This window comes from Macaca fascicularis, chromosome 10 (assembly GCF_037993035.2).
Source record: "Macaca fascicularis isolate 582-1 chromosome 10, T2T-MFA8v1.1".
NCBI classification, from domain to species: Eukaryota; Metazoa; Chordata; class Mammalia; order Primates; family Cercopithecidae; genus Macaca; species Macaca fascicularis.
Window position 1 is genome coordinate 68,652,796 of NC_088384.1, and position 22,553 is coordinate 68,675,348.

General features: G+C 43.1%; 1 protein-coding gene across 2 annotated transcripts in view; it reads right to left on the reverse strand.

Moving 5' to 3' along the window:
- The window catches only part of DTD1 (D-aminoacyl-tRNA deacylase 1), a 178,545-nt gene that overhangs the window by 126,300 nt on the left and 29,692 nt on the right, over positions 1 to 22,553 (reverse strand). For both annotated transcript variants that reach the window (XM_005568245.4, XM_045362426.2), the window contains exon 4: positions 16,839 to 16,945. In XM_005568245.4, the coding sequence (XP_005568302.1) occupies positions 16,839 to 16,945 (107 nt within the window). The remainder of the gene's footprint in view (positions 1 to 16,838; positions 16,946 to 22,553) is intronic.

Below are 22,553 nucleotides of genomic sequence, written 5' to 3' on the forward strand. Positions count from 1 at the left end.
ACTCCCTCAGCACCGGGCAAATAACATCCTCTCGGAACTGCCCCAGCGTGACTTTTGTCTCACTAAGGGACTAGCTCTTGAAGAAAAAACCATGGCTTATTGCTCTTTCTAGTACCCACCACACAGAAATCTGGCACATGAAAGGTAGTTAATAAATATTTATAAAAAGGAACCAAATGGAGGCAACCACCCCCATTTCTACATGTAAAGTTAAGGGTCAAGTATAGAAATGAGCCTCTCACTCAAAGCCAATGAAAACACCAATACATTTTGGAAAATATATATTCGCGATGCAAATTAAGTTATTTGCATTTGTTATTTCTGAAATACTTGGCCTTTGAGACTTTCCGTTTGATTGATTAGAAGAGCAGAGAAAGTTGGAATTCCATTCCCCCATTGTCAGAGTTTTACTTTGTTCTGCTGAGCTCAAGTTAAAGCCAAATGTAAGTGGTTCGTCTCAGAAGGTCAGGGCTGATGAGCCTGAAATGCAATGGGGTCCATATGGCTCATTAACATGCATGCCCTCCTCTCTCGACATCTGATTTCCATCAGCATACAGAGACTGATGCCTGCACAGTTCCTAAGGGTCCCCAGTGGAGATTTCAAAACCACGTTAGGTTATGGGCTTTTCCTGGAGAATAAGGACTAAAGAAAAACACTGTCAACAGAGACAGTCAATGAAGGCACATGAGGAAGGTAGACCTACAAATGGCCAACTGTCAACACCACAGAGTCACAGGTTTCCAGCACCAGAAAGGTCTCATAGGATCACCTGGCCCAACCCTCTAACCTGACACATGAAGACACCAAATCCAAGAGGCTCTGTGATGTGACCAAGGTCACTTAGTAGGAGTCCTGACAGAATTCCCAGGCACCCAACTCCCAGACCTGCTTTAGGCTACTCCTCTTTTCCTTCCTTTAATTCCTCAAGGGTTTTCATGAGGAAAAATAAAGAAAGGACAAAACTACACTCAGCATCATTTGTATTGCCCCAGCCTTTAACAGAGAGACAGACAGGGTGAATGGTAGATTCAGGACTACAGGAAGCCCAGGGACCCCCTTGTCCTCCACACTGAGATGCGGCCCCACAAGCTCCATGGGAAGGTGTGTGCACAGCAGCAGGTATCTGCACAAGGAGAGCCCCTTTCCTTACAAACCCATGATGACATGCTTCTTCCATGATGGGCATTTCAGCCATCTACAGAACAAATGCCAGACCAAAGCCAGCTACCAAGTTGTCACAGGCGTTGACAGCCACGAAGACGGGGTACATAGTGAAGGTGTGCCATGCCTGCCAACGCCTTGTACCTGTCCAGTAAGGCCTCGCTTCTGCTTTGGTCTCTCCCAGGGCCTTGGACACAAATGTGAGGTAGATGTCTACCAACAGGCCTCCACTATCTGCAGCAGCAATCCAAGGCCTTGGATGGCCTCATTTCAAATGCCAAGCATTCTACATCTCTATGAAGGATGAAGGAAAAAATACCCTAGGAATTACTATTTATACACTATGCTCAGAATCTTAAACTGATGACTGAAACATGTCCACTCTGTCATAAGCTAAAATACTGACATTTCATTCTTACTGCCTTTAAATATATAGTCCTTCAAACACTATGAAAAATGAACCCATCAAAGCCCCAAAATGGCTCCCGGTTGTGCTTCCTGTTGTTGCTGTTATTTTTCAGGCTGGAGGCCACAGACCTTTTATCCTTACCCATAACCCAGCTACCAAAACATAAAAACGAACGCCACATTTCTGCAAAACACCAAAAAACACCATTTCAGCCAGGAATAGGATTCCACTGTGGTGTAAATGTTAAGAAACCTCTGTGGTTCCTTTGTATGGTATTCCACTATTAACAAGCAAACCTGGGAATTCTCCTAGGGATGCGATTAAGCGGTAAAAACAAAAACACCCAACAACAGGCACACAGAGATTTCATTTTAGATATTGAGGCCACATCTCCAAAGCTTGCAGGAGCTGCTACCTAAGTGTATCTCATTTTTCCAGAATTGGTAGGAAGACACAACTGTCCGGGCACTGCAATCTAGAGTTACACACAGATTTCTCCCTGTGGGTATGTAAATTAGGAGACCAGTTCCTCCTTGTTTCTATTTCCACAGGCGAAAAACGAGATGCTTCAATAAAACTCCTGATGCTGCACTCCTCTCCAAGTCCTGAATTTATCTCTCTCTCACTCTATCTCTCATCTATCTATCTTTATAGAATTCCATGTACCACAGTTGATTGATTGATTGATTGATCGGTTGATTTAGAGACAAGTTCTCACTATGTTGCCCAAGCTAGAGTCCAGATGCACGATCATGGCTCACTGTGGCCTCAACCTCCTGGGTTCAAGCGATTCTTCACCTCAGCCTTCTGACTGGCTGGGAATACATGCGTGCACCACCACGTTCTGCTAATTTATTATTATTATTATTTGTAGAGATGGGGTCTTGCTGTGTTGCACAGGCAGGTCTCAAACTCCTGGGCTCATGCAATACTCCTGCCTTGGGCTCCCAAAGTGTTGGGATTATAGACATAAGCCACTGTGCCAGGCCCCGTATCCCACAGTTGAGTGAAGTGAGCTGAGCTCTGACCTGATTCCTTTCCTTCTCCTTCCCTTGATTTGCCTAATGTCACACCTCAGTATGGGACTGATTTATCTCAAATCTATCCTGGGTACTGAAATAGACTTGGAATGAATTCTTGAATGGACATCTCATCTCACCTGATGCCAAGTAAAGGAACCAAGATGAGAAATGAATCTACACATCATTCCAAGCAACTCTTTCAGGTCTATTATTCTTAACCTTTGATGATTCCTCCTCCTGTTTCATTTTATTAAATTCTATTAAGAAAGACATGAAAGAAGCATAAAAGAAAAGTTGGCTGGGCCTACCTGGTATTTTATTCACAGGTCACATCTGGGAGGTATATATATTCTGTTTTTTAAATCTGATGGTTTTCCCAAAATATCTCCTTCTTGAAAAAAGCTACATAGTTTTGAGGCAATTTTATCGTTAACAATAATTCTCACTCAGTGAGACACTAACTTAGAACAATTCCCTGTAAATCTCCCAGTTTAGCCATTTATTGAATAAAATGATAATTCTACCAACTTAAATATTCTAGAGCCCATATTAACATGTGCTAAAGTAAGGTTTTGTTATACCAGTCTCTGTACTTCTAGTATGCTTGAAATACTTCAAATTTTAAAAACAATAGCAAACATTATAAAGGAGCAATTTTCTATTATCTAGAAAATCTAGATCCACAAAAGGAGATGTAAAAAAAGGATTTTTGTATCATCATTAGTAATAGCAAAAAATTGCGACCAACTCCATAATCCATCAAAAGGAAAATAGCTACACAAAATACAGTATATTCATAGGACAGAATCCCATCTTGCAGTTAAAATGAATGATCTAGCTGCATATGTAACCACACAAATGCCCTTGTGGGGTGGGAAAGAAAGCATGTTGCAGAAAAACATACGCAGTAAAGGACCATTTAGGTCAAGCACCTGTGCACATACAAGTGCGTGTACACACACACACACCCCCTGAATCTAACCTTAAGGAAACATCAGACAAACACAAATTAAGGGACACGCTTCAAAATAATGGGCCCATATTCTTCCAAAGAGTCAACGTCATGAAAGTCAAGGAAAGACTGAAGAAATGATCTAGAATGAAGGACGCTAAAGACACATGACAACCAAATACAAGGCATGATTCTGAACTGGATCCTTTCACTTTGAAGACCTTCTTGGGACTCTCTTCCAGCAAGGCTAAAGACAATTCTTCACACAAGATGGTAGCAACAAATCATAGGTGCAGCCAAATTCACAGAAGATCAATTGAAAATTCTCATCAATACCTTCAATCAAAAACTTTACTCGGATTATGCTATCAAACTTGCTTTAGAAATCAATACAGAAGATCCGCCCAGAATCCAGATTTGGTTTCAGAATCAAAGAGCTAGGCACAGATTCCAGAAAAGACCAGACCTGAGACTTCAGAGTCAAGCCAGAGCCAAAAGCAAGATCAACCTGGTAGAGAAGCCAGACGGTGTCATAATACCTACAGCACCTCTCAACTATGCACTCTCAACAAGGCATTTATGAAAAACTCATACCCTGGGATTGATTCCAGAGAACAACTTGCTAAAGAAATTGGTGCTCCAGGTCGGGCACGGTGGCTCACACCTGTAATCCCAACACTTTGGGAGGCTGAGGTGGGAGGATCACCTGAGGTCTGGAGTTTGAGACCAACCTGATCAAGATGGAGAATCCCTGTCTCTACTAAAAATACAAAATTAGCCGGGCATGGTGGCACATGTCTGCAATCCCAGCTACTGGGGAGGCTGAAGCGGGAGAATCACTTGAACCTGGGAGGCAGAGGTTGCGGTAAGCCAAGATTACACCGTTGCACTCCAGTCTGGACAACAAGAGTGAAACTCCATCACAAAAAAAGAAAGAAAAGAAAAGAAGGGAAGAAAGAGAGAGAAAAGAAAACAGAGAGAAAAGGAAAGAAAGAGGGAAGGGAAGGGAAGGGAGGGGAGGGGAGGGGAGGGGAGGGAGAAGTTGGTGCTCTAAAGTCAAGAGTCCAAATTTGGTTCCAAAATCAAAGATCTAGATTTCATCTTCAGAGAAAAAGGGAACCTGTTGTGTCCTTAGAACAAGACGACCAGGGGCAAGATCTCTGAGGGACTTCAAGGTACAGAAGATACACACAATAGCACCAACCTCACTAACAACTCTCACTTTTCTAGAGCCAGAACATGGTGAAAACACTCAAGTTCAGTATATTTGCTATTATCAACTTGGGTCCCAAATCTCTCTCACGGTCTTCCTGGGAGTCTATCCTTCTGCTGAAACTGCAAGCTAAGACTTCTGAAGAGGGTAAAGAACGTGGCCAGGTGCGGTGGCTCACACTTCTAATATCAGCACTTTGGGAGGCTGAGGCAGGAATATTGCTTGAGCCCAGGAGATTGAAACCAGCCTGAGCAACATAGCAAGACCCTATGATAAAAAATAAAATAAAATAAAATAAATAAAAAGAACTGTAGGAGGCCAAGATAGGTACAAGAGGCACCACACTACCCTATTGACACAGCCTGGATCCAGAGTGCAGCAGACCTTGAGACAATGAAAATAAACTTAATAATAATAATAATAATAATAATAATAATAAAAGACCTCCTTGGGATAACTAGTAAATTATGAATGGAGTCTGAAGATGGCTGCTAGTAAAATGTCAATGCTAACTTTCTAATTTTGACGACTGTTTTGGGGCTTCTATAAGAAAATGTCCCTGTTTGCAGGAAATATCCTAATGAATTCAGGGGTGAGAAGGCATCAGGCTAACAACTTGCTCTCAAGTGATTTCAAAAAATAAAGTCCCTGATACTGCTCTCCCAACCTGTCTGCAAGTAAAAACATCATACACCTTATACCATATGCTAAAACTAACTCAAAATGGATCAAATATCTAAATGTAAAGGCTAAAACTAAAAATCTCTTAGAAGAAAACATAAAGAAAAAGCTTCATGATTTAGATTTGGCAATGATTTCTTGGATATAATATCAAAAGCACAGGCAACAAAAGCAAAAAATAGACAAATTGGATTTCATCAGAATTTAAAACTTCTGTACATCAAAAAACACCACCAACAGAGTGAAAAGGCAATCCACAGAATGAGAGAAAATATTTGCAGATCATCTATCTGTCAAGAAATTAATGTACAGAATACATAAAGAACTCCTGCAATTCAACAATAAAAAAACACAAACCAATTCAAAACTGGGCAAAGAACTGAAATAGATCTCCAAAGAAGATACACAAATGGCCAATAAGCACATGAAAAGATGCTCAACATCACTAATCATTAGAGAAATGTAAATCAAAACCACAACGAGATACACTTCACACTTATTAGGATGACTAGTATCAGAAAACACACACACACACACAAACAGCCAACGTTGGTGAGGATGTGGGGAGATCAGAACCCTTGTGCATTGCTGGTAGGAATGTAAAATGGTACAGACACTGTGGAAAACAGTATAGTGGTTCCTCAAAAAATTAAACAAAGAACTACCATATGATCCACAACCTGTACCTAGGTATCTACCCAAAAGAATTAAAAGCAGGATGTTGAAAAGATATTTGTACACCAGTGTTAACAGCAGCACTATTCACAGTAAGTAAAAAGTGGAAATAACCCAAGTGTGCATGGATAAATGAATGGATAGACAAAATGTGGTATACAAGAGAATATTCTGTGGCCATAAAAAGAAAACTCTGACACATGCTATGAACATAAGGCTCAACATGGATGAATCTTGAAGAAATTATGCTAAGCGACATAAGCCAGTCACAAAGATACAAATACCATATGAGTATTCATATGATACTCAGAGTGGTCAAATTCAAAAGGCAGAAAATATTATAGAAGGGTCGTTGCCCGTGGCTGAAGGGAGAAGAGAATTGGGAATTACTATTTAAGGGTAAAGTTTCAGTTTTGTAAGATAAAAAGAATTCTGTAGATAGGCCGGGAGCAGTGGCTCACACCTGTAATCCCATCAGTTTGGGAGGCTGAGGCGGGTAGATCACTTGAGGTCAGGAGTTTGGGACCAGCATGGCCAACATGGTGAAACCTCATCTCTACTAAAAATACAAAAATTAGCCAGGCGTGGTGGCGCACGCCTGTAGTCCCAGCTACTTGGGAGGCTGAGGCAGCAGAATTGCTTGAATCCAGGAGGAGGTTGCAGTGAGCTGAGATCACTCCACTGTACTCCAGCCTGGGTGACAGAGCGGGACTCCCAAAAAAAAAAAAAAAAATTCTGTAGATAGATGGTGATAATAATAGTTGCATAACAATGTGAATATATTAATGCCACGAAACTGTATACTTAAAAAGTTTAGGTTATGTACAATTTAACATAATCTTAAAAAATCTTCTGACATACACGCACCCAGAGATACCACGTGTAAATCTGGGTAAACATATTTTTGTTAAGTCTGGAAGTAAATACATAGAACTTATTAACGGCGCTACCTCTGAGAATGAGAGTTATTGTCAAAAATATTTTTAGTGTATCTTAAACTTCTAAATTCTTAAAAGAATATTGATTTTATGTATTAGGTATAACAAAAATTGATATAAAAATGCTATTTTATGGACTCATGAGAAAAAAGATAGGAAAATAACTGTTTCTATAAAAATACCTTTCTACCCAGGAATACTATAAAAGCTTACTATCAAAAAATAACATTTCTAAATTGTTACTTTCCAGTTAATACACTGCTTGCTTGCTTGGAATTTTTTTTTTCAAGTAGTAATTATGATAATAAGAGACTCTTCCCAAGAGAAAATGAAGGGGGCAAAGGGACAACATGAAACTTTAAAAAAAAAAAAAAATCCTCAGAGCATAAGCCCAGATCTGGTCTGGATTTCAAAATGAAATTTTATAGAACTTGTACTTATCCCCTGAAGGTTTCATGACCCAACAATGACACGAATGGTTAATAATAGCCTTTGCCCTCCCTCTGCAGTCAAACAGCGATGCAATTCCTGAACAGAGCCACTGCCCGGGGGATATTATGTGAGTATCATGTTCCTGACTTAGCAGGAGAAGTGGAAAATGGAAACAAGGCCACAAACTTAGATCTTTCCATTACACAGAAATTGAGGCTTCCGGGCTTCACTTTCATGATTAAAAATAGAAAAAGAAATTGACTTCACATTTTATGGAAAATAGTCAAAGGAATATATTTTATGTGAAGAATATTCACAGACATGCCATTCTTTTGTGTTTCCTATTGACAGAAATCATTGCGATGGTGGAGCTAGTGAGGCATGAAGTGGCTGCTGCAAGACTCTTGACCAGCCAGCAGCAAGAGGCACGCTGGAGCCCACAGTAGGACAACCTTCTCCAGTCCTGACTTTCACGCCGCCTCTGGAGCAGCTGCCTTCCTTCTGACAATGACTCTCCAAATTTCCAAGCTCAATGAACACCAAGAAACATACTTTTCCAAAAATAAATCTTTCTTTTTCTGACAAGCTCCTATGACAGACATTTAGAAATTTCCCTGAAAATATTAGCTACAATAGTATACATAAATCAAATTCAATATACATGTTTCTTGGGCTTTTTACAGTATCTTTTTATAATTAATGTTTTTGTATTTGGGGGAAAACTGGGCAATAGTGAAACATTTGGCTTCATGTTGACCAGAAAAAAGGAGCCTGCTTCCCTGAACTTGCTTTTTTTTTTCTTAAAAAAAAAAAGAAAAGAAACCATCAAACAAGTTCTGGCTTTTGTGTCCAGACTGTGCCCAAGGATCACTAAAAACCAGGGGTGAACATCGCACTCCTTGATGTCCAATATCTGATGTCATCATAGAAACTCATGACATGGAATCCCTCCACTGTGCTGGCCTTGGAGGCAAGAATGGGGTCATTCTTGCAGTGAACTGTAGGAGGCTGAACTTTGCAGTATTACTCTCTAATGCTCAAGCCACAGTATGAAAGAACCAAACATGAGTCACTGACACAAAAGCTCTACTGTGGAAGGCAGAATGTGAGAGTGGTTGAGGGCCTCTGAAGTGTATCCAGACAGCTCCTAAATGTCCTCTCCGCCACCCTGTCACAAGCCACACATCCCCCGATCCTGAGCCTACACTAAACCCAATCTCATCCATCTCTGCAAATACACATCAGAGCTCTTAACATTCTAATAGGTCTTTGGCTTACTAACAATAAAACTCAAATTCCTTACCTTGGCCCATGAGGCCTTGTTCCACCAAGCCCAGGTCACAGCTCTGGCCTCAGGTCCTGCCCCTCTCCCTCTCACCCTCCAAGCTCCAGCCACACTGGCCTTTCTTCCACCAGTCACCCTAGAGCTCTGTATCTGCTGACCTCTCTGTCTGGCACACTCTTCCTTCAGTCTTCACTGGCTCCCTCTTATCTCAGCATCCTTCCCTAGTGCTTGTACCTAAGGGGACCTCTACCCAACAGCATTCTCTACACCTAACCCTGTTGGATTTCTTTGTATCATCAGAATTTTAAATTATACTTGTTTTTGTTTGTTTCCCCACTAGAATGGAGGCTTCATGAGGGTACAATGTTGGTTCAGTGCTGGACCTACATGCAGGGCCAGCACAGAGCAGGCACCCAATAACAATCTGCTGGATGAATATATGGGATGAGTAGGTAGTGGGCAGGTGAGTGGATGGATGGATGGATGGATGGACGGATGAGTAGGCAGATGGATGGACATATGGGTGGATGGATAAGTGGATAAATGAACAAGCAAACAAACTAACAAACAAATGAGCATGAGCTTTTATTCAAGGGCATTACTACTAGGAAATCCTTGCCACACCATGTCATAGGGAGCCAAAGGTAGGAAGAAAGGCCTTGCCTGGATGGGTACTGAGGTAAGTGTCATGTGTGAAGAGCTACCTATCTGAAATGAACCTTAAAAGATGCGGAAGATGTCAGCAGGTAGAGACAGGGAAGGAGTTCATTTCAGGTGGATGAGCAGAGACACAAAGGAGAAAAAATTGTGATGCTTATTTATGAAACAGTAAATAATCTGCAGGAAACTAGTCTACAATTCACTGTGAAAAGCTTTTACCATGAACTGAATAGGTAATAATATATCATAAAATATGAGCCCTTAATAATTTCCCATGTGTGTTTAAATGTAAATGATCAGCCAACTGCCCACGGAAGCCTCCACATTCATGCATTTCATTAAATTACAATTTCCATGCAGACGCTAAGATGTCGATCATCCTGGGTTTTTATTCTAGTTCCATTAACACTTCGACAGATGAGTAAGGCATTCCATGTCTGGTACTCAGAAAGCCAATAAAACTATAAATTACTTTCAACTACAAGTCTTAAAGAGGCTACACCGCTACAATCTTGCCCAGTCATTGAGCAATCCACATGTTGGGCTCATCTCTCCCAGGAAAAAAGTTATTCCCCCAGCACATGCCTCACTGTCACCCAGTAGAGAGGCCGATCATCAGTCACTAACATATTGAGCTGTTGTTGCTGCATCGGCTTTTCCCTGACACATCTGTAATTGTGTTGAGAAGGCACCATGTTCTGGAAACATTTTCATCACTGCCTGTGTGGTGGGGGGAGGAGGTGTTGGGAGATTGAGGGCTCGTTGATGAATAAGAACAGCCTCACATGTGACCTCAATAATCAAGCAAAGCCATCTTGCTTCCTGGCAGCTGCAGTAACATAGGTTGTAAAGTATTTTTAGACATTTGGGGGTAGGGAAGGGAGGGCAGGGTGGTCCAGAAGAAACCAAAGCGTGGAGCAGATGATCACTGCAAGGCCTGATTCTCTCTATTCCAGTAGTTCTCAAATGTTAGTGTGCTTAGGAGCACACAAAGACCTGGTTAGAAACATAAATGGGCTACTCGCCTGCTTTCCAAGTCCAGACATTCCAGGAACTCTGGCTCAGAAAACCTGGATGGGCCCAGGACTCTGCATTTTAGTAAGCACCACAGGTGGCTTGATGCCAGTGGTCCTCAGTCTGCCGTTTGAAGAACACTAACACCAACCCCTGGATGACTCTGGTAGAGAAAGAATATGTAAGCTCTGCACACAACAGCCCCCAAGTCCACCAGCATCTTCACTTCTTGGGACCTGAAGAAAATGTGACAAAAGTCCTGGGCCCCTTTCTCCCAGCAAAAGGCACTTGCACACATCCACACACACAAAACTTGTGGGATAAGATCAGACCAGTCTGTGAGCCCCTAAGAGTCTACTTAATCCAATTCACACCCCGCTGGCCCAGCCTAACCTTCTCTTAGAGACTAACATTTAAAAGATAACTACCTCATCAGTCATTACAGACTACACCTATACTGCAGCAAGCTGGCAAATACCTCTATGTAGATGAGTGTTTTATCTACACCTTTAAAAAAAGTATAGTAAGTGCTGCATTTTTTAGAATTCTATCACTTCCAGATCATTCATTCTCTCTCCATTACTAATGCAAATGTTTCGGCAAGGTTTTCTACAAAACACCACTGACTGGCAGAACATTTTTCTACAATTATCCGGGACTATAAAGCTCCTGGTAAATTACTTAACAAGCTAAGAATTCCCAATTAAAATATTGAGTTTGTTTAACTAAATTATTGCTATGCACAACGTACAAATCGATGGAAGGAAAAATTCTACCTCTCTCCCTTGAGAATAAAAAGGATGATGTTAATCTTTGGCAGGTCAAGTCAGTAAGGTAAGGAGTTTGTTTTTTTAACACACACACAAATGAGATTATAAGATTAAAATAACTAGGAATCTGCCCAAAACACATATACAGGAACAAACAAATAAAGCCCTTAAACCTTAAATGCAATACCCCATTAGTGTCCTGAGAGATTGGTTTAAAGTAAAACAGATGTTTTGCTCTGGTTGGAGATTAGAAATGTCTTATGTGTCAATGGTAGAAGAGAAACAGATCCTAGTTTTTAATTTACCAGACATATTCCAATAGCAGAGAAAAAAACTCTTTTCAATTTTTGCAATTTCCTTAACTTGTGCTATGGATTTAAGACAGTAAGGTGAAAGTCAATTGATTAATCAATTCATCAATGGGTCCCCAACAAAGAGATAGTCATGCCAGCCTTGTAAAGGCTTCTTTTTAGCCCAATATGAGCTGACTTAGGACAACCATCTATTTAGAAACAAATTAAAGTGATAAAAGTGATTCCTTACAGCTCTCCACCAGGAAGAAAAACATCTGCTAAGCTCCTACCCTTTCATACCAAACATTCATGCAATAGGCAGGCATTTCCCCAGGCACTGACAAGGACTCAGGATACATTCTGACTGTGCAGAGCAGTGGGCTGGGCTGAGTGAGGTCAGGAGCCCCACCATCTCTACACCCAACTCACTCCCCAGAGGGTTGAGCTGATCTCATAATTCATGGAAAGCAGGTGTTCAGACAGAAAGGATCAGAAATCCAGGTGTGGTTCCATGTGTGGTGAGAGGTCTAGGTGGCGCCCTAGCCCTGGTAGGAGGCCTTCCATGCGGCAGCCTAGGTCCCAGAAGCCAGTGTCACTGACAAAGACTACACAACAGCAACAACTCTCTAATGAGGACGCTTTGCTGAGTTCCCACTACTGTTTTGGTGATACTTCAGCATAAACAAAGCTGGACTCTCAGTCAACGTTTGTTCAATAAATTAATATAACAAAATGAACTAATATTACTGGAGTAATTGACAGGATCTGGCTACCATCTTGGCAACCAGACTTTAAAACATACTCCTGCAGCAAGTCAACAACTCGAGCTTGGTTCAGGCCATGTGAACATTGAAGCTGAAACCAACCGCAATTAGGGAGCTAGAATCTAGAATTCAAGCCTAAAAACAGAGTGAAAAGGAGTGCATTTAAATAACTGTTCTTCCATGAATAGATGCAAAGTTATTAGCAACAACATAATTCTTCCTTATATTCAGAGTACTTCTCATTTGATTTGTCCCCCAAACTGAAATATGTAGCAAGTGAGAGCTTCCCTCTATGCACCCGTAATGGGGCCACCTGGTAGAAGCAAGCCACCTGTGTGCTCATGTGTCCTTCATTTCACCTCTGGATTCCACAGCAGGTAATGAAAAGGCTGCCCCTGTCACTGGAAGTATAAATAAATAAAAATCAAATGGAATTTTTTTCCCCCACAGCCCCTTACCCTACACATTTCTTTCAGATCCTACAGAAGCCATGAATGTCTCAGCTCGACATTCCAAGGTCCAGGCACAGGGATGAATGCTTGCTGATAAGACAAGTATACAGAGAAAATTATGGACAAAGCAACAGTGATACTCAGAGGAGCGTAAAATTAATAGCTCCGTAAAATTAACGGCACCAGGTTTCGCTAGCCAACTCATCCCAGTGATTTGTCAATAAACACGTCCGTTAACTCAAACATGTATATTTGAAAGTTCATTTTTTTAGCTCCTTCCAGCATTTCAATTTAATGACGTCTTTAATGGCACTAAATAAATGAGAACGTAAATAATTAATGGCAACACCATGAACTAAGTGGGCCCTAGGCCCCAGGGAAGAGTCCTTCAATTACCAAATGGCCCTTCTCATCAGGAAAAACCTCCATCTGCTCCCCCATCCATGTGAGGCTCAGGAAAACAAGCCCTACTCAGGGGAAGGGCACTTAAGATTAAAACAAGACAAGAATAAGCTTCTACCATAGACATGGCAGGCTAGAGTGTTAAAATCTCCCAATATCTAGCCACCAATGGAAGAGGTCATGTACCAGCAATCATGCACTAGGCAATAATAAGCAGGATGTTCCTACCAGAATCATGTTCTCCTGCAAAAAATGTACCAGGAACAACAGCAGTCAGCTGGTTCCGCTACTGCTTCCATGTCCTGTTCCCTTTGGAAATATGTCCTTTGGAGCAAGAATGTAATGTCCTCCTTCCAACTTCTCACTGCCAGAACATAGCATGAAACCCATGCAGCAGCCTATAATGTGATGGGTATGCTATATGGAAAGCATGCAGGTGTTGCAGCAGCCAGTTCTGCAAACAAGCAGCGGTCCAGTTAGAAAGGCAAACTGCTGGTTACCTTTACCAGCCCAGTCTTCACCAGCAGTAGCTGCATCACATAAGCACAGCTCTGAGATTCTTGAAAATAAGAATCTACCCCTATTTGAAATAGAAATTTGAAAACAATTGGGAATCCCTTCTACTTTCCATATCCTTAAAGGTCAGCTAAAACCTCCAGTCCCCTAGGAGGCCCGCTTGGCTGAGCAGCAACAGCAGTAACAATGGCCTTCTCTGAACCCGGGACATTCATAGACACCACAGCCCGCCAGCTGTGAGCACCACTGCTAAACAAACACCACTCCTCCCGCCCACAGACACCTCGCAGGATAGGGCAGTGAACAACACTCAGGGAGCTTGAGTTTTATGAGTGGTATGGATCATGATAGCAGATGGTGTGAAGTCTGTGAAATAAACCACCAGAGCAACAGGGCAGAGTGGCCAAATGGGTCTCCTGGGAACTGCGGGGGTCAGAGAATCTTGGAGAATGAGGAGGAGACTCTGGAATTGAGACAAGAGCTCCGAGGTAGGCAAGAGCTTGACCTTTTCAGCAAGGGAGAGGAGGCAACAGCAGATACAGTAGGTGAAGTATAGGGATGGAGGGAAAGATGGCCGCAGAGCAGGCAAGAGAGGGCCACGGACGCCTGGTCACTCAGGCCCTGGGAAATGACAGCAAGGAATGCAAGGCTTCAGCAAAATGCACTTGGAAGGCACTGAAGAGTTCTAAGGAGGAGCACAAACTCAACGGTCTTGTAACCTTTCCTAAGTTGCCTTATGCTGCCCACCTCTTTCACTGGCATTAACCTTTCAGGTTTATGTTGCCCAAAATCTATCCCTGGCTGCACAGGCTAGGTGGCAGCAGTTCCTTCTCTTCCTCACAGTGCCTAGCACACCATCAAATACCAAAATGACACTTGGTGCTTACGTACACACACAAATACATGCACACACACCCACATGCACACACGCATGGGCACACCCATCCACACATACACACACATACATATATGCACACATACACATGCACACATATACATCCATATACATACACACACACATACATTGTTCATTTGTTCAGATAGTTTAAAGAACTTATTTATATTTTAAAAGAACCTGCTAAAAGAATCATTTTTCTATAATGTTGAAATTTGCCAAAAGAACCATTTTTCTTTAATGTAATTGTAGCAGTTTTCATTACTGATTGGAATATAATGGAAAAATAAAACACTGAGAATTAAAAGCTTAATTGATAGAAACACATGTTTATCTATCAGTAAAAAGAATTTGGCTATGTTCTTCCTATCAAAACAAAAGCAAGCAAATTAGCTATTTGCTCCAAGAGGAAGCTCCTTCTAATTTGAGAAGAAAAGGCAGAGAGAGGCCCCAGGCACAGGCCAGCACCAACCTAACACAGGACCCTTCCGCGCCTACCCGCCGCCACCTACTGGAGAGCTGGGGGCAGAGCGCAGTGCAATGCACAAGGTCTGAGGCTTTTGGGGATCAGGAAACTGGTCCATGTAAATGAAATTGACACAAGACAATTTGTGTATTTAAAAAGAAAACTCCTAAAGGATTCAGAAATAACTAAAAGTCTTTTTTATCCTTATAAGTTAACATGGCTCGTTAGAAGTTTAAAAAATGCCTACTTGAGGATTTTTTGATTTGGGGACAGTAGGTTATTGTATAAAGTGTACAACATGATGCTCTGATCTACACACACATAGTGAAGTGATTACTACAGTCAAGTAAATTACATGTCCAGCATCTCACACAGTTACCATCTTTTATTCTGTGTGCACTGAGAGTTCCTAAGTCTACTCCAGAAGTTCCTAAATCTACTCCCAGTGCACAATATGATACTGCACTCCTTGTGGTGTACATTAGATCTTGAGACTTACTCGTCCGAAATAACTGCATCTTTGTACCCTTTGACCTAAACAAGAAGAGGGTACTGGTTGAAAGAAAGTTGAAGATTCTAAAGGCAAAAGGTATTATTCTACCATTTCCAGAAAAATATTTAGAATGAAAAAAAGTTAGACTAAAATTTTTCTCCAAATAGAGTTAAACCAGAATAATAAATGAAAACTATGGGATAATGATCAAATAGAACCGGAGGGAGTAGCCAGAGGCAAGAGGAAAACCCAGAGGGAATGGCGTCCTGGGAAACAAGGCTCCAGCCATTTCCAGGGGCAAGTGGGCAACAGTGGCAAGACAGGGGTTCTGAAAAATGGGCATGAAATAAAGCAATGTGAGGTCACCGGGGCCCTCCGTCGGTGAGAACCTTTACAGACCCAAGGACACTACTAAAAATACAAAATTAGCAGGGCGTGGTGGTGGCCACCTGTAATACCAGCTACTCAGGAGGCTGAGGCAGGAGAATGGCTTGAACCCAGTAGGCGGAGGTTGCGGTGAGCCAAGATCATGCCATTGTGCCCCAGCCTGCGCAACAAGAGCAAGACTCCACCCCCCAAAAAAAAAAAAAATCTGGCTTTGAATAGGTTGCCCAGCTTCACGTTTCCATTGTGCTGTCCCTTTACCGCTGCATCACTGGCCATCACAGCATTCTAGCAAGGGAGGGAGACCAGGAAGGAAGAACGGAAATGTTTGCACAGTCCTTCCTCCTCTGCTTGCCAGGCCCTATGTGTCTCTATCCAGTGAGTGCGTTAATTAAGCCTTTACAAGTATGCTAAGCATCTGTGAGACCACACAGGTTCCAAGGACTATTACACATTTCCTTTCTCTACTTTAATTAACTTTTATCTCATGAAAGCTTACAAATTGGCAGCAAATCCAGGTCAGACATTGCTTTAGAAAAATGGGGATTTACAGCGAACCTTGAGGGACACATCTACCCACACCTGGGACCAAACCCACTTCAGGTAACCATTCAGAATGGGTGAACCAGCCAATCCAGGGCCATTGCTCTGCTGCCACCCAGGGGCGGGTGGGCGCCATGGCACCTGGCCAGGGGAAGAGAAGCCCAGGGGAAAACCTGGCTCTGCACAGGACATGTCCTCTGGAATCAAAGGTAGGAGGAGGCAAGGGAGAAGTGCTGTACCCACCCACCACGGTACTCAGGAGTGCATTGTAAACATGCATTCTTGGGAAGGCAGGTATTAAAATAAATACAAGGTTACAGCAATTATGAATTTCCTCAGACCAAGGACTGTTCCAGGGACTAAAGATGTTACAGGCACCCAAGGGATGGAGCCAGGCACCAGACTCCAGGCTTACCTGCTTTGGGTCAGAGGTAGCAGTGCCGGGAGCTGGCGATTCCAGCTCTATGGTCACAGGCCCATCATTCTGAATGTGCACCTGCATGTAGGCCCCAAACTTGCCATCTGAAAAAGCAATCCAAACAGTTACCAAAAATGGAGACCCCAGATTACTCCATCCAAAAGCACACTGTATTAGTTCATTTTCACACTGCTAATAAAGACATATTCAACACTGGGCAACTTACAAAAGAAAGAGGTTTAATGGACTCACAGTTCCTCATAGCTGGAAGGCTTCACAATCATGGCAGAAGGCAAGGAAAAGCAAATCAGATCTTACATGGATGGCAGCAGACAAAAAGACAGAGACCTTGCAGGGAAACTCCCGTTTTTAAAACCGTCAGATCTCGTGAGACTTATTCACAAAATGAGAACAGCACAGGAAAGACCTGCCCCCATGATTCAATTACCTCCCACCAGGTTCCTCCCACAAAACATGCGAATTCTGAGAGTTACAATTCAAGATGAGATTTGGGTGGGGGCACAGCCAAACCATATCACACACCTAGATCAGCGTGATCCAAAACCCGGGTCACACTGAGAGAAGGAGGTTGACTGGGAGGAGGATCGGCCAGTCAACACAGGAAAAGTTGGCCAGCCCTGTAAGAGGGATGGAAATGCGGGATTAAGTAGCACAGATGCTGCTGTGTGCCCAACAGACTTGGCAAGAAATAAAAGGTCTGGTAACACCAAGGGTGGGAAAGAATGTGGGTTACCGGGACTGTACATGATGGGAAGGCAAACACAGAGCATTCTGGAAGGCCATGTTTGCACTGTATGCAGTGAAGCCCTCCATCTCCCTCCATGGAAGGCATGGCTTTTGGGCCTGCTGGGGCACAGGCAGGCCTCACACCCTGATGTCCTTCCACAACTTGGGTGACCTCCATGAGTCTTTGTTCCTGCCACCACAACCTCACAAATTCCACCTCTGAGTCTTTCCTAGCAGTGGTCCTTAACTTCAGAAGGACTCAGCAAAATGGGCATGCCAACAGACAGCTTTCTTTGGCCCACAGACAGTAGCATTGGAAATTGTATCAGAAGCACCCAAGCTGCTGGCCATGTTTATCAGCAAGATTAATCTAGATCTTACTGGATGGTCAAAGGTGCTTAAATAATGATGACTTTCCATGACCTCCTATCAGATTAAAGTGGCCGTTCAAATCAACAGAGCTTTTGTCTTATCCATGTCAGACTAACTAAAAAGACATCAGCTGAGAAGGAAATCATGTGTTTAATTGCATGCTAAAATTATGGCTACAATTAGTAGAAAATTTCAGTCACTGCTCTCCTCAGGGAGGCTGAAGGCAGGCTCAAGAGGACAGGAATTATTTCCGATCTTGAATTTCTGTTGCCAGGATATACAGCATATGCTTCACCTTGTTTATCATTCCAAATAGCAGGAAATTTATTTTCTCTTCCTGTTTTTCTTCAGTTAAGAATAGAACTATTATGTGAATTTCCATCTGTACAGATGATAAATCCAAAGACATGTTTTAAGAGATCTTAAAATGGTAACTTTTTTTTCCAGCCCAGATCAAAGGGTAAAGCCCCCAAGAAGAATTATGCTAGCCAGGGAAAATAAACACATTTTTAAAAACACACACACACACACAAAAGCATATCTATAAAACGACATCTGGGCTCCTACGGTGATATAGTCAAGTTGTTCTTGAATATTAAGTCCCAGGGTTCTTTCTACCCAGAGCTGCAGGTTAAGCACGTGTTAAACACACTTATGCTGCATGTTTAAAGCAGGAAAGCTCTCAGCTGGAGCCTAACCACCCATGAACTCATCTCCAGCAGAACTTTCCAAGGTCCTAACAGCTGCAAACCAGAGTGCCTCCCTGCAGATTGCCTGTGTAGCTACAAAAACTGGTGTCCACGTCCCTTTGGACAATGCTTCACTGACTTTTGCCGCCAGCCAAGAAGGCTCACACCACCTCTCCGGGCCCCAGTTTGTTCTGGTACAACAGGACAGTTGTCCTGGAATGGTTACAAAGGTGCACACAGGTTAGTACACAGGCCAGCACAGTGAGTGTACAGGAAATCATAGTCACTATTATTACTATTGTCATGCCTACCACTGTCCATGGTAGTATATGGGCAAATTGCAGGGATGGGACAGAAAAATACTGTCAAAAAAGTATACTCTGAAAGAAAAATGGGGAGAACAAAAGCCATGTACCATTGCTTCTTGGCCTGGCTGGGAACAAGCCCACATTCTCTGCTCTCCAGAGCTGGCCCTGTGTGGCCACGACTGGGCTGAACCTCAGCCAACCTCTGGGGACCAGTATGGGACATGGGCACTAGACAATGAGCCTCAGGCCAACCCATCTAAGCACATCCCCTAAAGGCAGTTCTCTGCCACCAAGGAAGCATTCTCACCCTGCAGGTTTCCTCTTCATTCTAGTTTCAATCTGTTCAGAACCTGAGTAGGCAGGAGGCTGTTACTGATGGAAACCCCAACAGTGGGTTACAGGCTGGAACATCAAGAAATTCAGCAAATGAGTGGCATCGCGGGGTTCAAAATAAGCCTGGGGCCAGGCTGGAGCCACCACCTGCTAGAAGAGTTTGATCTGGATGTGCAGGATTGTGCCTAGAGTCTTTGGGAGTATGACTCTGGAAGCCGCTAGCATCCATGGTGGCTCTGTCCTCAAGTACAGAGCTGCTTCTACAGAGACAGGAGTGTTCCTTGGCATCCCCAGTGCCCCAGAGGCTGGGCCAGTGCCAGTGAACCACCGCTGGAACAACACAGCAGCAGAGGCCTGGCCCAAAGGTGCCTGGAAAGCTGAGGCAAAGGTTCTGAGGCCTTAGGCAGAGACCAGTAGCACTGGGAATGACATGTCCTAAGTGACCTGGAGGTGAAAATATCTGTTTCGTCAGCAAATGGGTACATTATAGGCCCTTCAGGCCCTGGCAGCTGATTTTCTCACAGTTTGAGGGCTAGGCCTAGGTCTGACTCCATTTCATACTCGGGGCCATGGAGGGAACTGGAAAGGCAGACCTGGGGCTCTTGTGGCTTCTTCCCAGGCTTTGGGCTCCCCTTATCAGGGTTCTCTGCTTGGCTCTGCAACTGCACAGAGGTGGTGTCTACATCTGAGGGTGGTGTCTACAAAAGATTCATTTCTTGGAAACAAGTGTCTCAAGCCTGGAACTTTGTAGCAAGAAGCATTGGGGGACCCAAAATACCTAATGATGGAAAAGTGAGGGCACCTTTCACTAACAGGGCCACCCTCAACTCCAAACTAAAGAGTGTCAAAGCCATGAGAAGAAACAAACATTAGGATGCTAAATGCCTAGGACCAAAATTCACCTTTAGCTGGGAAGTTAAATTCCCAACTATGCCTACATGCTGAGGTCATAAATTCAAGGCAATTAAGGTAGCCTTCTTGCGTAACAAGAGATCCAAGGCAAGGAGCTCCCTGATTATCAAACTTTGCTCAGGTATCTCTGGGCCCTGCTGGGGTCCTTGACATCACTCTGCCTGGGATAACTCTGTAGGGTTGAAGGCTGTATGGTTGTCTAACTGAGGCTCAAGGAAGCCTGTGTGAAGATGATGCAGTGTTTGAGGCCCCCAAAGGACCTACAAGGACACCTGTATGACACATCTCAGACATGGCTTGGACAAGGCTGCTGCATGAACCCAAACTCAATCGAGCATGGACACCCTTCCACAAAGAACAGCAGGGAAGGTGGCTTCTGAGCTCATGAGGTCATGGGATGTGATTTCATATCTTACTTCCTTTGGTCTTCAAAGCTTTTGGATTTGATTACGTTTTAATCTTGGCCTGTAATTTCTCCCTGGGACTGTGATAATGGGATAGGGTCTGCATTCAAATCCAGTGCATTTCCATGTTGCTGGCATTTTATTATGAGTTTCTCATGTATTTTACTATTGCAGTATATTGTCACTTAACCTCACTGCAGCAGCTCTGTGCTGGGCTGGGCATTGTGGCTGTACACGGCTTGGGAATCAGCCTAGGGAATAAGTCTCCACCTTGGGAGCAGAGTGGCCTTGGAAGGGCTTCATGGCAAGGTTCTGACCCAGTTCAGAGCCTCCAGAGACAAAAGACACAGCAGGAGCAGCCTAACAAAGGCTCCAAGGTAGACTGGTCTGAGTTGGTGAGGCTTCCTTCCCTGACAGGGCAGCCCCACGGCCAGAGTGAGCCTCTGCTCAGAACCACCTTCCATCAGTTCCTGTCACCCCCATGAGACAGTCCCTGGAGTAGCGTGCCCTCTATTGTGCATGCTCTTTTTCTGTCTCTACACACACACACACACACGCATGTACAGTTCTTGTAATTATTGTTGAGAAGTAAGACAAAGTGATCCCTGTAAGTTTTCCTAAGTTAAAAGTATGTTATTATTATAGTACCATAGAATACACGGGAGAAGTGGCTCACTCAGGCTGCTGTGTTGGGTATGGCCTGGAAGGAGACCCAGCTGGAGGCAGGAGGCCCATTAAGAGGCTGTCACAAAAATTCAGATGAGAGATGCAGATGGCCTGTGCCAGGGTGGGTGTAGAAGTGGTGCTCTGCTCTCAGCTTCCATGTGCATGTATGTCCCAGGTGAGGCAAACAGGATTTGCTGATAAACCAGATGTGGGGAGGAGGAGCCACACCAAATTCTGAAGTTTCACCCCATAAGTGCATTTATTAGAAAATAAGACTAAAACCGAATGAAATAAGAAACTAGGAAAACAAACCAAATAAATCACACACTCATTAAAGCGAAGAAGATGAAGAGAAAAGAGTGAAGAAGATTAAAGCAAAACAATGAAATACCAAAAAAACTAAAAACGCTGATTAAGAAAAAAAGGGGGGAAATACAACCAAACCACAGGAGAAAATGAATGTGATTCTAGATATAGAGATCTTTCAAAACCATTTTAAAAATCTATAAAATTGTCTTCCAATAAATTGGAAAATCCAGCTGTGAAGGAGACAACAAGTAAAGTTCACTGCCCAGAGGAACTTGAGGGATGTTGGGAAACTGACCAGAGCAATAGCCAAGGAAGCCAGCCCAAAAAGATCACTAACAAGTTCTATTAAGCAGTAATGCCTATGTGATTTAAATTGGTCCAGACCACAGAAAAAGATGTAAAGCTTTCTACTTTGTTCTGCAAGGCCAGTATTACCCTCACACTAAAATTAGACAGGAATATTTTTTAAAGCATAGACAAATTTCTCCTTTGAATACAGATGCAAAAATTCTACACTAACAACACTTGGGAAATTTCTTGTAGGCATATATTAGAAGAACACTATGCAGTGGCCAGGGAAGGTTTAATCAGCATGGCTCACGATTAGGAAATGCATTTCTTTTATTTATTTATTTATTTTTTCTTTTTTTTTTGAGACGGAGTCTCACTCTGTCACCCAGGCTGGAGTGCAATGGCACGATCTTGGCTCACTGCAAGCTCCGCCTCCCGGGTTCACACCATTCTCCTGCTTCAGCCTCCCGAGTAGCTGGACTACAGGCGCCCACCACCATGCCCAGCTAATTTTTTGTATTTTTAGTAGAGACAGGGTTTCACCGTGTTAGCCAGGATGGTCTCGATCTCCTGACCTTGTGATCTGCCTGCCTCAGCCTCCCAAATGCTGGGATTACAGGCATGAGCCACTGCGCCTTGCCCAAAAAGTTTCTTTTAAAAAGTAAATATATTAGCCAAGAT